This window comes from Hyposmocoma kahamanoa, unplaced genomic scaffold (genome assembly GCF_003589595.1).
Source record: "Hyposmocoma kahamanoa isolate Upper Pololo Valley unplaced genomic scaffold, ASM358959v1 87, whole genome shotgun sequence".
Lineage (NCBI taxonomy): Eukaryota > Metazoa > Arthropoda > Insecta > Lepidoptera > Cosmopterigidae > Hyposmocoma > Hyposmocoma kahamanoa.
The window spans coordinates 11,027,319-11,044,431 of NW_020654422.1; the positions used below are offsets into that span (position 1 = coordinate 11,027,319).

The 17,113-nt window shown below is 36.6% G+C and overlaps 1 protein-coding gene across 4 annotated transcripts in view; it reads right to left on the reverse strand.

Moving 5' to 3' along the window:
- Positions 1-15: 15 nt before the first annotated feature.
- The window catches only part of LOC113235031 (DENN domain-containing protein 5A), a 34,423-nt gene continuing 17,325 nt past the window's right edge, over positions 16-17,113 (reverse strand). The window contains exons 17-24 of one of the 4 annotated variants that reach the window (XM_026470558.1): positions 15,861-16,056; positions 12,383-12,633; positions 10,257-10,399; positions 9,508-9,626; positions 6,597-6,775; positions 5,253-5,435; positions 3,962-4,175; positions 16-3,733 (exon numbers count right to left, since the gene is read on the reverse strand). In XM_026470558.1, coding sequence (XP_026326343.1) covers positions 3,556-3,733; positions 3,962-4,175; positions 5,253-5,435; positions 6,597-6,775; positions 9,508-9,626; positions 10,257-10,399; positions 12,383-12,633; positions 15,861-16,056 — 1,463 coding nt within the window. In that variant the 3' untranslated portion in view covers positions 16-3,555. The remainder of the gene's footprint in view (positions 3,734-3,961; positions 4,176-5,252; positions 5,436-6,596; positions 6,776-9,507; positions 9,627-10,256; positions 10,400-12,382; positions 12,634-15,860; positions 16,057-17,113) is intronic. The other 3 variants (XM_026470554.1, XM_026470555.1, XM_026470556.1) reach the window with 3 other exon arrangements.

Genomic DNA, 17,113 nt, shown 5'->3' on the forward strand with positions numbered 1-17,113 from the left:
TACCTATAATAAATTAGTTTTGCTTGAAATTATGGAGATAGTTACTCTACAAAAAATAACATGAAAAAAAAGAAAATAATAATATGAATCTTATATTATAGGTAACGTTTTAGTCACTGTCCATGTTCCGAAATGTAAGAATTCACAATGGATAGTATAAATTACCGATATACCGATTTTAACTTCTTGAATGCTACTTGTTATAAAAATGTTTGGCACATGCATTTTAACTTAAGCTGCTGGGAGTTACTGGGTTTAAGCCCAAGAACTTCCAAGATGAATACATATTATTACTGTCGTTCCATGACACAATAATAATACAATGAACAAGGTGAAACAAAAGGATTTGCAAAAGGAACTGTATTTCAGTTGGTGTTCATACTCATGTTAACAAATAATTTTTGCAAAAAAAAAAAACTAAAAGTTAATGCGAGAAAAATAATTTGGTTGCTAAATTTTCAAGAACTGTTTTGGTTTACATTTTGTACGAAGAAGTACAGATTTCTGGCGAATTTTATTTTTCGCCTAAAGTAGTTTATCATCATGAGTACCTACATACAACAGCTGATGTATGGTCTGGCTCTATTGTTTCGACGTATACACCTACTTAAATAATAATCTTATTTTTTTAAACAAATGCATACACTCAAGAAGTCCTTACTTTCAGTTTTAAAGTACATAACTCATGGTGAATCTAAATCATCTAAATGAACATAATTATTAAGAGTTATTAAAGTATACACGAGTTTCAATAAATGAATTCCTTAACTAGAAGGCTATATTAATAAAGGCTTTCTCCAAAGTTCTGCTTTAGGGATATAATGATAAATGGTATATTGAGAACAACAACAAAGGACGGCAAGAACTTTTAAACAACCATTTGAAATGGAATTATGTAGTTTCTACTCATTAAACCATTAACGTGTGTCACACTTCAGGATTACATTGAGAGACTAATTTAAGTTTTCGTAATTTCCAAATATTATTGATAAAAATGCCTAAGAGTTGAATGGTTACGACACATTCAATTACTACAATTAAAGTTCTTACACACTAAAAGTCTGTACAGTTTTTATAAGAAGTTATATAATTTCGTGGACCTTCGTTTTTCGTATTTGGTTAAGGAAATTAACATGAAAATCTTTGGTTATAAAGGCTGCAAGACCAACTACATACTTAAATGCCACTTTTAGTTTAAAATAATGAGTAATTCATGAGGCTATCAGCGAGTTGCAGAAAAGATCTCAAAATAATTTGTATTTAATTATAAACAAACCCTTAATCATCAAAACAAAACTAGAGACAGCATTATACTTAATGGAGCATTAATGTGAAGATGGATGTTTTTGCAAGGCGCTATACACATAAAATTAAATATAGAAGGTATTCTTGACTATTTATATACAAACAGTTTATAAACATTTCCCCTCTATATTTTCCTTTGTAATACACCTCTACCTCTATGCTTTATTTCAACATCAACGTAAACTTAATTGAATTATTAAGTTGACTGGTGAGGTAAAAATCCGTGATTTAGATGGCTTCAGTCGCAAAAAAGTAGATTTAGTTGTTATGCTCCTGGCCTGCCCTAAGCGAGCAAGACACGTGAAGGAGTCTAGTAGGTACGGACCTAATGAATAAAGCACCTAGGTCATATTTTTCGCAAAATTACCAATTAAACTCAGTATCAAAAGCTATGTGACGGTTATTTAATGGAAATAAACATTTAAATTCTATTTACATAAAATGAACGAAAAAGACATACGGAAGGTATTTATGTTCATTTTTTGCAACATCGTATGCGTGAGCAATTTCACAAAGACCAAGCAGGCCTTCGTTGTTCACGCCACTACGCCACTACAAATTGATGATTATTTTAGGTACTATAACTATCAACTAAATAATTTGAATCTCCGATATCTGTCGGAGGGAATTAAGCAACTAGTTTTAGAATTTTGCGACTAGGAAGGACTAACCAACGAATCTAAGCTAAACGCTGTGGTTCTCAAAATTGAAGAATGTTGTCGCCGGACTAAGGTTATACCAGTGTGGACAGCAAACTACTTTTATGTTCAAAACGGCGAACCAACTACACCTTTTTGTGACTTTTTACGCAAGTAGTCAAAATTTATATTGAAATTGAAATAAGGCACGCATATTTACAACGTAATTTTTTCGTTGTCTAACAAAGTTGTCCGTTATGTACACAGAGATCATAGATGGCTATAGATACACGAGAAAACGTATGAAACATAACTAGCGGTTATGGTCGGATTCGAGAGGTTTTTTGCGAACTCGCTTGAACAAATTGACAAAATATCCATTGAATTTATTGTGCTTGCACAAACGTCTTTTGACACTGCGTAGGCAATACCTTAGAATTACATACATCTACTCTTCACAGTGAAGTAAATTACGCATTTCATGTTTTAATGGGCGAGTATTTGAACCTAAATTAGTTCTACAAAACTACCGAAATGTCTGAGATCACAAAAACTGTCTACTTTCTTTAAACGTATTTGACACTACTGTATGATACAATTGTTCGTAACGATACAATATTAAATTGACACTTAGCTAATACATTAGTAAAATGAATTCCTAATCTTCGGTAGTGTAATAAGTTTCAGATCTTTATTTCATAAGTTCCGGGCAAAACTGCGACTTTGAAAACTTAAAATAGCGTACAAAAAAGATATATAACGAATGAAAATATACTAAATCACATTTAGTGCAAGAAATAGAATATATTATGAGATGAATCAAACATAAATGTTTCATTTATGGCGTTCTGAACGCATTAGCTACAGATACGGAAGTTTTAATATCGATAATCTTTTCTATAATTTCGTAATATGAGAATTTTGTTACATTCAAACCTACAAGTACATATATGAGTTTCTGCCATAAAAAACTCTCATCTTGGTGAACACGGAACTCTATCGGTATTCAAATACGTTCGTTTATATAACTTGCTTGCATCCTAAGTTTAGGTTCTACTACAATTACCTATGTTATAAATACAATAAAACAAAAACAAATGCGAGACAAGCACCATTACAAACATAATCTTTGGGTTCACTTGGCAAGATAATTACATCAAACAAAAACTTCATAATAACAAAGGTATAAAATCAAACCCTGATAAAGCTATATTAGGTACTTAAGTTTACAATTTAAAATATGAGTATTGAGTATTTTTTATTTATTTATACTAGTCATGGAGATTTTCAGTATTATGCCTAATACTTTTCCCACATTTTCATCAGTTTGTCAATATCATTTATTGCGCATATAGTTTGTATCAAAGTTATGAAAATTGCACATAAAAAGTATTCGTACTTAAAATTAGTAAACCAAACAAATATTTATATGTGTAATTACTCCCAACCTGTTAAAGGGCAATGTAAATTTATAAAACATTTTATCTGGTTCTGAATCTTGTCACTGGTCTCTAGAAACGAGAAATTGCATTCAAAACCCATTTTACGACTGGAAAATTGACAAAGCCACGTGTCACTTTTTTGTTCAATTATAGACATAATATATCGATATTTAGATTCCCTGGGTTAAAGAGTTTTCTAGAACAATATCAAATTCATCTAGCGGTTCGAGGATTTGCCTTAGAAAGGTGAGAAGTCCACGTTTGCGTAGGAAACTTTGCTCTTCGTACATTTCACCGGTGACGCGGGTCATGGACATGGGCACCAACATTCTATGTAGCCAGTGTTCTCTGAAATAATATTTACCCTAAAATTAATTTTCTATTGTAATTGCAACTCTATTGTCTAGATAATAGAAAGTAAAGTTTGAATTGCACACAAGTCAAAAAGTGGCGACATCGGTACCCGATCTACATACCGTATGACACATCTCTCTTTTTATTCTATATCTGTGCTCATAACCCATAACTACTTTACATATTATATTTGCCAAATTAACACCGACATTGGTAACTCACCGTAAACTCAAACAAATAAATAACTGGAATTTCCCGTCCTTGCCCGACGTACGGCCTACAGAACTGATTTCGTCCATTAGGTGACAGTAACACCGCCAGATAGATCTGTGTTCTTGGTCCTGCCGGCAGTTGTATGCTACGCCGCCGCAGCTCTTGTTTGATTGAGCACTCGCCTCGTCGCATAAACTCATTTTGAATTCTTCTTTTACTCTAGCTGTAAACAGGGAAAAGGTTTTCAAAATTATTTACAAACAATACATTTCAAGTGTTTATTTGAGAAAAAATTAACTTAGAATAGGTGTGAAATCCTGTTGGTATGTGCAACCACAAATTATGTTCATTTTTTTTCTAATATTATGAAGGCAGCAAACAAGCATACGGCCCGCCTGATGGAAAGCGGTTACCGTCGCCTATGAACCGTCGCCTATGAAGCGGTTACCGTCGCCTGCAACCAGGCAGTCACGAGCGCGTTGCCGATCCTTTAGGACCATTCTCAAACCCCTTTTGAAGGACTCCATGCTGTATTCCTGCGAGAAAACCCCGACAGGGAGTTCATTCCACAACGAGATCGACTCGGTTCCAGAGTGTGAGGATGGACTCCCTGCCGGTGGCGAGCGGTGCGATGATAAAATGTTGCTGTTGGCATCATGTCAAACAGTTCTTCAGAACATTGGCCATTGTACAAGCGATAGAACAGGCATATGTAGGCAAAGTCTCTCCTCCAAGACAGTCGTTCAATATCGTCTGTAAGCACAGGATCGTTAACAATTCTCATATCACGTCTTTGAACCGCGTCAAAGGGCTCAAGCTGGCATCCGGGAGCTCCCGCCCAAAGATGGCAGCAGTATTCCATGTCGGACGGACTTGTGACTTATAAAGTAGCAGTCTCTGCTCCGAAGTGAAATAGCGCTTAGCCCTGTTGAGCACACCAAGCATTTTGGAAGTCAGCTTGACTTTGCCATCTAAGTGACTACGGAATTGAACGTCACAAGAGATGTCGACACCAAAGATCCCGATGCTCTCTGAGATATTTAATGGCTTGTTCTGGATTTCAGTTCAGATCAGAGTTCAGGGATTTTTTTGTTTGTGACACAGGTTGTTTACGGTTCACCTCTACGAAAGACCAAGGGGACTTAGCTGCAGACACCGTGCTGTCATCCGCGTAATAGTGAATGCCGTCAGTAGATAACATATCATTGATGTGCAGCAAAACGTTAACCATACCAGCTAAAAATTAGTACGAGTTGAACAGATGTATAAGTTATCGTAAAGAAATTACTACTTTACGTACCAAAATAGTCCCAAATAAAAAGATTTTTTCCGAACAGTCTGGAAGATTTGAAACCACATAGGAAAGCTTGCTCCAAACATTTTACAAGGCCATTTTCGCCACAAAGTAACACACTTAGAGAGTTTGCGTCTTTGTCCCTTTTAGATTGGTAATGCCATTTCACAATAGCGTTGACACAATCACCTGAAACAAAATGTATGTATAATTGGTTTGTAATAAAAATTGTATCTTAAGGTTAGAAAAAAAAAAGAAATGTTTCTTGGAGTCGAGCTTTATAGTGAGCTTATAGCGTATTCTACTGTCATATTCTATAATGTCATATCCATAGTCTTTAGTATAGTTATTTACTTTATCCACTTCTACATTTATAGTAACAATTTAATTACACTTTAAGAGGACAGCTAAGCGAGCGCACTATATAAAAATGTAGTTCAATTTTCAATAATAACTAATCAAACTGAAGGAAACTTTGTAATTCATTTAGAAACTGTTTTGGTTAAAGTATATAGTTACAAAACTACACGGGCTTAAAAATATACAGCAAACTTCAAGGTTAGTTTTTAAGACAATAAAATAAAGTGTGTTCCAAAATTCACGCAAGAAACAATTTTGATAGAAAACACAGGTTTGTAATTGAAAATTTTTATTTTTTAATTGATCCTTACACGCTTGCAATACACGTTTTCGGGCAGTTACAACTTATACAATTCTGTATACAAAATTTTAATTTGAATGGAACATGCTCGCGGACATAATGTCAACAAAAAAAAAGTACTGTTAAAACAGTTACTGTTCAGTTACAAAAAAATGGATGTAAATTAATTTGCTACTCCGTTGTTTATGACAAAGACACAAGAGGATATTTTGTATTTGTTGTGTCCATTTGGGACTGTGTCTAATTGAATTTTCCAAACAACAATTATTATTATTATTATCAAGTAACAATACCATCAAATCAAATACCTAAAGCGCCCGTGCGGTTTCGTTTGTAAAACAATCCTTAAAAGTGTTTATTTCATACACCCTGCTACTGTTTAAGTGCTACCTCTGTCACCTGCAAGCGTGTAGTGAAACTAGTCTTTGCAATAACGTGACGTCCGTACCACTCACCAATAATATGGTAACAAGTTTCGTAGATTCCACGAATTGCGTTTTATATCGTAGCAAAGAGCTTTTCCTTCTTTCGGGCATTTTTAATTGGGCGTGATCAACGCTGAATTAACGCAAGTTAATCATCAGACTTCCAGTTCTTGCACTTTCAGTCACAGCTCCTATAGAACTTGGGAACATTTCAAGCAGAGACTTGTATCTTGTACCCGTGGGCGAAGATCCTAATAAACTTACCAATCATGTGTTGTATGGTGGAAGTGGATAGATGGGTAGTGGTCGGGGTTTGCGGGGGCTGTAGCGCGGGGGGCGCCGGGGTTCGAGGTGTACGGTCGCTGCGCATGCGTGTTGCTACTAAAAGTCGCTCTGTAGAACCATCATCTACGCCAGTGCCTAGCCATCGGTTACACGGGAATCTGAAACGTAATATACTTGTTAAGCAGTTAAAAATGATTTTGTTTATATTTAGTATATTTTCTTACATAAGTGAAAAAAATGCCAAATACCCAATACTTAAAAAACAACAAATTGATTATGCAGGGTGTCCATAAAAATAACACGCCAGAGCGACACTGTGGGTAGGTGAGCTATATACCTACCAGAAAAAAATCTAATAAAAAAAATACCTCGTACACTTGTAAAAAGTTAAACGTTAACTTTGAATAGCTAGTGTGAAAAAAAAATGTATGAAACTGAATTTGCAAATGATCTTAAAAATTGCTCCACTTAATGCAGAATCAGGAATGGTACAATATTATTGAGATTTTTCACAAGAACATAGTCATTTAATTTATTTTTCGTCATAACACCCTACCAGCCTAATCAGTTTCTAAACAAAATTAAATTTAAACTTTTAAATGAATTAATTGCTAAGCGCTAACGGTAACGGCGCATCAATCTTTTTCCCACGTTGTATTCGTAATAAAGGAGTGAGATAGTTACTAGGCTTTTCTTTCTCTCTCTAACTGGTACAAACAAACTGTGACAAATCAAACTTCCCAAAAGCATGCGGATTTAGCTACTAATATCGTGGTAGAGTGCCTTTGTGTGTCGTTGTCGCCGTTTTTACTTAATGGAAAATAAAACAATCAAATTTAAATAATTTAATTTTTATTAGATATTATAGCAAGTGTTCAAACTGCCTCCCTCTGACTCTAATGCACATGGGACATCTTTTGACGAATGAGCTTCTCAGACGCCTCAAACTCATTTGAGAAATTTCTCGAGCTGCTTCATAGACTCGTCGTCGTAGTTCGGTTTCTGTAGTGATAGCTTTGGAGTAAACTTTATCTTTTAAGCACCCCCAATAGAAGAAGTCGAGGGGGTTCAGATCAGGTGATCTCGGTGGCCACAAAATTGGTCCCAATCGGCCAATCCATCTTCGTGGGAACGTCTGGTCGAGGTGCGTTCGGACGTCGCGAGCGTAGTGGGCTGGACACCCATCATTTTGAAACCACATTCTTCTTAGTAATGCTATTGGCACATCTTCGAGAAGGTTTGGCAAATGGTTTTGTAAAAACTCTAAATAATTTTCGCCATTTAGAGTCGGAGGCAGTTCAACTGGACCAAATATTTCCCCATTGAAAATTCCGGTCCATAAATTAATTTTAAACTGGTGTTGGGACCGATCTTCTCATCTCTCGTGCGGGTTCTCTAACTGCCAGCTATGGATGTCGTGGAGGTTCACATAGCCATCTCTGCGACATGCTGATTCATCACTCCACAAAATCGTATTAAAAAAGTTGGGGTCTTCACTGTGCTTTTGAAGCATTTGTTGACAAAACTGTACGCGTTTAGCGTAATCGCTCGGCAGTAAAGTTTGAACTCTCTGAATATGGTAAGGGTGGTATCGGTGCCTTTTTAAAATTCGCTGTGCCGTAGACTTTGAAATGCCAGTCCGTCTTTCTATCAGGCGAACTGAAGTGGACGGATCTCTTGACACTTCCTGCAAAACTATTTCGTCTGCGACGGTACGAGGTCTGCCTCCACCACGATGGCCAGGGTTCCTACCCTCTCTGTATGCAGCATCAACTCTTATTATGGTCTCATGGGTCGGTGGCCTACGGTTAGGAAATCTTACCGCATACAATCTTGCATTTAACGATACGATGCCGCGAGCAGAAACACGTCTAGTTTCGCCGTAAATTAGGTACATGTCAGCGTAATCACTATGAGTGGATTCGGGGTTTGCTCCAACGATATTCTGTTGATCTGCCATTTTAACTGTATAAAGGCAGTATCCGGAGGCGCAGCTGTCGATCACACACAAACAACACGGTCCAAATAGTAAGCAAATCAGGGTCCAAAGTAATGCCAAGTTGTTGATATGATTACTAAAAAAACTTTTCCGATCGTTATCAAATCAAAGTCCAAAGTGATGCCAAGTCGTCGAAAGTGTAGAAACGGAAGCAGCGATAAAACGAAAAACGCGTATGTAGCACAAAACACAAAGGTATGTACTAACGGGTACTACGGGCCCAACCCGACCCGATCCCACCTGGCGACCGATACCGACGTAAGAGAGAGATAACAATAAGGGTCATACCTCTAGCTCATTTTTTACTATCTAGGGCCTAGTGACAAAGTAGTTAGTCATAAAGCTCAATAATTTAACACAATTTTTGTTTAGAAACCAATTCGGCTACTAGGGTGTTGATGTCGAAAAAAAATTAAATGACTAAGTTCTTGTCAAAAATTTCAATAGTATTGTACAATTCCTGATTCTGCATTAAGTGGAGTAGTTTTTAAGATCGTTTACAAATTCAGTTTCATACCATTTTTTTTCACACTAGCTATTCAAAGTTAATGTTTAACTTTTTACAAGGGTACGAGGTATACCAAATTAATCACTTTTTTCATAGTTTCAGTAATTTGTCAGTAAAATATTAGTTGCTGTACCTGGAAAAACTATTCACAATACTCGAAAAATAAAAATAACAACCATCTGGAGCTAACCATGGCAATAATAGCATAAAACCCAACAAAGAGTAGAGTTTTTGCAAAAAAATAAAAAAGGGCCTATATCTCGAAAACTTAAAAACTTTTACTAGGGTCAAAATATTTTTTTCTGGTAGGTATATAGCTCATCTACCCACAGTGTCGCTCTGGCGTGTTATTTTTGGGCCACCCTGTATACATTAAAACTCACGTGTACGTGTGTCCAGTAACTTCATTTCTCACGTAAACTTGATCTAGCAGCCATCGAGGTGATAATCCTGAGTTGTCATGGCCGATACGTAATGTTGATAGGATACCCAAATTTTTATGCTAGCGAAAAAATCAAAATATTATCACAGTATATGACATTAAACTAAACTGTTCAAATTTTCAATGAGTAGACAGTTTTACTGGTAATATAGGAGTTCCGAGTAAGACGAAAATAACCCAGCGTTGCTGGTATTCTCTGTAGGGTTGTGGTGGGCACCACAACATTTAAATCATTGTTTCTACAATACTTTGACAATTAGTAGAAACAGCGGTTTTAAACAGCAACACTGGAGTTAGAACGACATAATATCAATGTCATGGAGCCGTCTTGCATTCTTACGCAACTAGGCTGAATAGGGGGATGTGGTCTAACACCCACACCCTAGATAAAAAGCAGCTCAGAAGTGGGATGTCTGGCTACGTACTATATTTTTGAAATAAAGCATGAATTGAATTTATTATAAGTTCAAGGTAGTTTAACAGCCTCCGTGACCGAACGGTTACCATGCTGGTCTGCCACACAGAGGTGCCCGGGTTCGATTCCCATTCGAAACATTTATTCCTCCCGCGAGTTTGGTTGGAACTTGTGGTTGTCTATGTGTGTGTCCATGGCACCCGCGATATAGGCTTTCCTTAGTGTTAACTATGAGTGAGTACGTGTGCGTTATTATTATTATTAAAGTAACTTACGTGGAAAACAAATTCACTAGTATTTCGTGGAATAGGTATTTTGGGTGTGGACTCTCCGTTTGCTCCAGATATTGAAATCCAACAGTTGGCTGTAGTTTGACTCGCTTTACGCGATGGCACTATGAGAACACGATAGGGCAGTTCTAAAAAAAAATACGGGTAAGTAGTCTGTATCTAACAAATGGCGATGACTTTCTAAAATAGCAGCCTATGTCAAAAACATCTAATATCTCAGAAAGATGGTTTGTAAAAATAGATATATGGGTGACGAAATTTATACCTAATTACTTTAACCAATTATGTAAAAAATTAGCACATTTTGATTTCGCCGAAAGATGCCGTGGTAGTTTGACTACTGCCTCTCAAGCAGAGGCCGTGCCTTCGAATCCGGGCTCGCACCTCTGAGTTTCTCGGAACTTATGTGCGAAATTTAATTTAAAATTTACCATGAGTTTTTAGGTGAAGGCAAACATCGTGATAAAACCTGCACGTCGGGGAAGGTTCACAACCCTCGGAAAAGTCCCCAATCTATATTGGGCCAGCGTGGCGGACTGTTGCCTAAACTCTCGCCTGAGAGGAGATCCGTGCCCAGCAGTGAGACGCATAAATGGATTGACGACGAATTATAAATGTATTCTAAAAAATAATATAAAAAATATGGCGCTCATCGCCAATGTCCAATTGAAAGTTCACAACCGGTGTTATATTTCTAGGGTCTGCAGATTAAACGGACATAAGGTAAAAAGCAACATCGTTCATTTATATCAGTACATCGACAGACTAAATCACATAACGTCGTCTTAGAGTTAATACATTGTACGTGATTTCTATATAATTTTTCAGGACGAAGATAAAATGTGTAAAATATAGTAAATTCAATAATGTTTGTAGTTAGCATTTTAATTAGTTAAATTGTACCTTTTTCAGATACTATATTACTTTAATAATATATTAGAGCAAACAGTTTATAAGTTTTTCTTCGACAAAAATCAGTAAAAACGAAATACGTAAAAACGCGTATGCGAGGTTTTTACTTTAAGACGACAATAAGTCAATTTTATATGTTTCAACTAATAGTGGCGTTTTCAAGCTTATTATTCTCTTCACATCTTTAGACATTATAAATAACACGTAACAACCAATTTTTTTGTGTATTTGTCGACTTACGTGCTAATCCTTTCATGGATAGTTTAGTAAAATGTCAGTACTTTTGTAGTCGTAGTAAATAAATAAATATTAGACAACATCACATACGTTGCTCTGATCCCAAAGTAAGTAGCTAAGGCACTTGTGTTATGGAAATCGGAAACAACGATGGTACCACAAACACCCCGAGCCGAGACAATATAGAAAAGTCAGTTTCTACACTGACCCGGCCGGGGATCGAACCCGTGACCTCAGATATGACGACACGGCGATTTGTATACAGTTATTATCGTTTAGACCGATTTATTTAAATATTATTATTTTTGTATGATAATAAAATACGACGAATTGTTACAAAAGTTGTTGTGTATGATACTAGTAATACAGTCCTCCGAGTTAGTATTTTACACTGTATAATGTTCAATGTATGTAAATCATTGAATTTTATTAGTACATAGTTAATACTTCTCTATGGAAATGTATAGAGAGGTAGGCGGCAACTACACAGAAAATACCGTAGACGATTTTTTGAGATCCATATAACGGAAACCCCGTACTGAGCGCCCAGTTACACACGGCGAAAATATTGGCGCGGCCACCGCGCGGCAACCGCCCAGTTATCACGCCTTCATGTACATTAATGGTGAATCTGAATTCTATTTACTAGGCAACACCATTTAAATTCCTCTGAATAATACAACCGAGCGCTCGCCGCGCGGCCGCTGCGTAGACCAAATTCAAGCCAGGTTCGCCCGGGACGCTCATTTAAGTTAAAACGTAAAAGCTAAATAAATAGAGCGTATTTTGCCTTGGCAGCTAGATGCACGTGGCTGCACGGGGTGAGCGCGATGAAATTCGTATCGAATAAATGCGCGCTCATAGTCTAATATTTAATTTTACGGTAAACGTTCTTACTGTCCATGAAAGGGCTAAGTCTGCCGACACTACATTTATTATATAGGTAAATTGATGGTACTTACTTGCGGTGAGATAAGTATTAGTGAAACAAAAATAGTCAACAGCGTTCAAAGTCAGCAAATGGTATAGGAATTGTTCCCTTTCCTCTTCACATCTCAAGAACGCTGTTCTCTTATACTGAGATCGTAGTAATGTAGCATCAGCTAGTAATTCTCTTAAATGCTTCGATAACAATTTCTTTTCGAGAGACAGACGCACCCAGGCGCGTGCGTAGCCTATTTCTGTCTTAATATCGGTCATTGCTTGGACGTTCCTAAACATGGTGGGTAATTATAATTATACACGGACCTTTAAAATTACTTAGTCAGAATAAGCAAGCTGTAGCAATGCGTGGGGTTAGGATTATCTATCGCGCCATTACCAACCATGCAAACAACAATGGCGAAATCATCTCAAATGTCATAATTACAATATAGGAAATGAAACTTTTTCCGGAGTTAAATCGCGTATATTTGTTTTTTCAAACAAACCTTGAATCCTTGGTTTGTGTAACAATCGCGAAAACCTAAGAACTCGATAAGTCATAATTACAAGTTTGAATGAAATAAATTCATTAAGTTTTTCAAATTACTAAAGGCCTATTTAAGTCTGGAAATAAAATTATATTTCAAAGAAACTGAAATGAATAATTAGTATGTAACCGGACTGATATTTAAGACTGCAGTTTGTTAATTTATTAACGTTGAGTGACATCTAGCCGCCAAAAAAAAAAATCTTTTTAGTACCTACGTATAGATAGGTCCACATTAAGTTAGTTCACGTATATCTAATGTACTGATTCGACCGATTTGCAATAAAAGTTCGACTATATCAGAATAAATAAAATAGATAATTCCTTCTCGAGATATGCCACGCGAGAAAGTGGTAAAACTGACAAAAAAGTTCCCGATATCGAGGATAGATGGCACGTTTCACAAAAAAATAATTTGTGTCCGAGTTACCAGTCTGTATGAACGCAGTTTTCTATTGTTATGGCTTAGTTTCATGCTTTTTGACCATACCATTAGATAGAATAATTTCCTCCGAACTTCGTCGTCACGTGACAAACCCACGGCACCATTCAGCTTCTAATAACTCGGTTTAAGATTTCCATAGTTGATTTTGATATAATAATACACCGAATATATTTTATTCAATTTATGTAAAACACAACCTCCAAAATTTCAAACTGAAATATTTCTAATTCCGGATTTCTCAGAATAGCAGTGGCGAGGCATCCATATAACTCGTTTCCCACCGGCTTGCCTAAAATCAGAGAACAAAAAAGTAACGAGAATGGACACTCTCCGCCCTCTCTAGCTGTAGATACCGCACCACGCCCCGCACATTGACTGAACGAGAATAAGGTTGTCTGTGAGCCGTTTTCGCGCTAAGACTGCTTTGATATTTGAATATAGTTTTCATTTATTCATTACGAAATTTGTACGTTAATATATAACAACATTGTATGTTACTATTTAGAATGGTCGTGAGTTGGTTTATCATTATCTAAACGGGATAAAGAGAGCAGTTTCTTTCCTTTTCCGAAAGATGATACGATGTAAGTAAAAAAAAAAACTTATGTCTGAGACTCATTCAGTTATTGTTTCTTTTAATTAGAGTTTCATTAGTTCAGAGTAATATATAACACAGATTTATTACATCAATATGATGAGGTATAATATAGTAGACTCGAAGTAGTACTCGAATTTTCAAAATTTTGTATTGCCCATAAAAATATGTAGTGAATATAATTGTTAACTAAGTAACGATAAAGTTTGAAAAAACGAATATACGCGATTTAAATTCGGAAAAATAGTTTCATTTCCTATGTGTAACAATCGCGAAAACCTAAGAACTCGAAACGATAAAGTTGCACACGCAATTTCAAACCAAGGTTGGTTACCTTATTTAAAAGTACTCGTCCAAAATATAACACTTTAGGTGCTTTTAAATTTAATTTTTTAAATGAACCTTCAGGATTATTCTAGTTAGTGAATTTATGAAATTGTATTGTGATATAATGAGATTAGCGTTAACCGCCAATATGTTTCTTAGGAAAGAATGTTGCCAAGTGTAAAACTTTTTTTACTATTATACAAATATTATAATAACATATTAATTCAAAATGGTCTATTAGTATTTTGTAAATGTTCAACGATAAATAGCGTTACAAAAACGTTTGTTCAGTTGTTTTATTTTACTAGGCCTAGCCTACGTAAAGGAAAGAGAAGCTCGCGTTAATTAGCAGTTTCAATTAAAAAGTAAAATGGCAACAATTGCATTCACTTGTCGCGATTCTCGCGATATGAAAGTTTGTTTGTCGGAAGCGCGTTAGGTGTTGCGGCGGAGCCTGCCTTCAGATCCGCCGCGGGGGCTGGGGGAGCAGCCACTGAACTTCACAGTTGAGTGGATGCTGTCCTGGCCCCCCATGGCCCCTGGGTAGCGGACTCGGGGGAGTTCGTTGCCCAGCATAAAGGGGCCCGGGATGGAAGGCTCGTCTGGTGTTCGGCGAGCCTCACATTCGGAGTCGGGGGACCGATGTGTCTCCCTTCTCGGGGAGGGGCTGCACAGGGCGCGGCCAGCCGCTGGTGGGGGCGCGGACGAGTGCAACAGCGTACCCGTACCCCCACCTACAGCGGAGAGGAGGAACACTCCGGGGGTTTAGTGCGGTCGGGCTGCTCCCCTTCAGGGTTCAGCCCAGTCCCACATAACCCCGGCTCTGCCCCCGCGGGGCCGGGGTATCTGTAAGCAGATTCCCCCGGATTAACAAAAAAAAAGCGTCTTTTGTAGATTTTTTAAAAGGTAAGTAGATTTTTTGTTTTTTCTGTACTATTTATTTGTAAATGGCCGCTTTAGTCCAATTCGATAATTACACGACACACGCCTTTTACGAAAAAAAAAAACTTTTTTAAGGTACTTAGGTGATTTTTTGAAACTGCTTTACTAATAAATAAAAAATTTTCACGCCTCGCCACTGCAGAATAGTAAACCCAAAACCAAATTTGTTCAAGAATTTAAACTCTATAATTTGACATATTTTCTATGCATATTTTTCATAAACTTGCGCATAGAAATTATGTCAACAAAAATTTATTCGAGAGTTCGCCATTGTTTTTACCTTGTTTCAAACTAAAAAAATCCCTGTAGTACGAGTACCAGAGGTGCGAAATTAACTGTGAGGCACAAACACACTCAGATCAGAACTATTCTTTTAAAATTAGTCTCTTAAATTGATCCTACCGGGAATCGAACCCGGAACCTTTTCACCTAGCGCCCACCGTGCTAACCGCTAGGTAACCGAAGTCATCAAATTATAATTGGTGATTTTAGCAAGATGGTAGACCTGAATAAACCTTACATTGGTTAGTAAAAGCCCCATGTACATTATAATTTCTACAATGAATAATATGATTGTCATAATGAAAAAATATGTATAATTAGATAGGCAAAGCAGATCACAAGAAATCAGCACAATTTTATATACACATTTTAACTGACCTCATGTCAAAAGTTAGACTTTCAGGCAGCGGCCGTAACGGACACGGTGGTTGACTTGACTTGCGCTCCAAAGTACCAGAGTTGCTAAGTCTGTCTCGAGAACTGTCTCGGGACCCACCTCGAGAACTATCACGGGAGCGATTCGCGCTACTCGAACCTTGCTGAGCTTCAACTTCGGCACCGACTGATGATAAATCTGTAATATTTGATATTAGTGTATGGTATGATATAGTGTAACGGCTTAGTGTCAAAACTAAGTGGATGTTTTAGTCAATCAATTATTACATATTGCATTACATCTTGGGGTGGTATTGCTAAAATTTCATTACTAATCATTGAGAGAGCCCAGCGAGCGTATCTAAAGGCTTCTACCTTCCGCCCTTTCCTTTACCCCACTGACCTTCTGTATAAGTCGTGTAAGGTACTAACTGTAAGGCAATTATTTATTAAGTCCACTGTTCTCAAACAGCACATTGCACTCCCATATAGTACTGAAAACACTAACAAAAGTCGGAAAGATATTGTCTGCTCCAAAATGGTATCATCAAAACATGTATTTATTTCCCGATTTCTTGAGTTTCTTGGGCCAATTTTGTACAATAAATTAAACGCCCAAACTGGCCATATATCATTTTTGTTACATTAAGGTTAAGAAAATTTTCCAAAAATTGCTTCAAAATATGTCCTACGATGATAGAGAATTTATTAGTTATCCCAAAATAAATGTCTAATTTAAGCGTCTAGGTATATTGATCATCATATATTCACCTGTATAATTAGTATTTTTTACCTGAAATACAGGATTCTCCTAGTTCAGGTATGTGTGTTATATTTTACATTTATTCGCATAAATTAGTCTATAGTTATTCACTTGTAAGTAAGTAAATTCTTTATTTCCTCCACAAATTTGTAACAACTTAAGTAAACATAAGAGATATTAAAGTAAAAAACATGACAGGAAATTTTATAGAGGCTGGAGCCTAAACTAGGATACCCTGTATTTTACCAGGCCTTTTCACCAGGCCTCCACCTCCAGAAATTCTGATCAATATTTATAAATCCATATTAACAAGTTACATGTATACTTAATTGGAAAAAAGAGTGATAACAAAACAAATAAAAAATTAAAAAATAAATATATATTTATATATATAAATATAAGAATAAAAATGAAATTGTAAGTGTGTGAGAGCGTGTGTGATGATTAAGTGCATGTGGTGTGTGTGGAAATGCGTGTGATGTGTGCGAAAGTG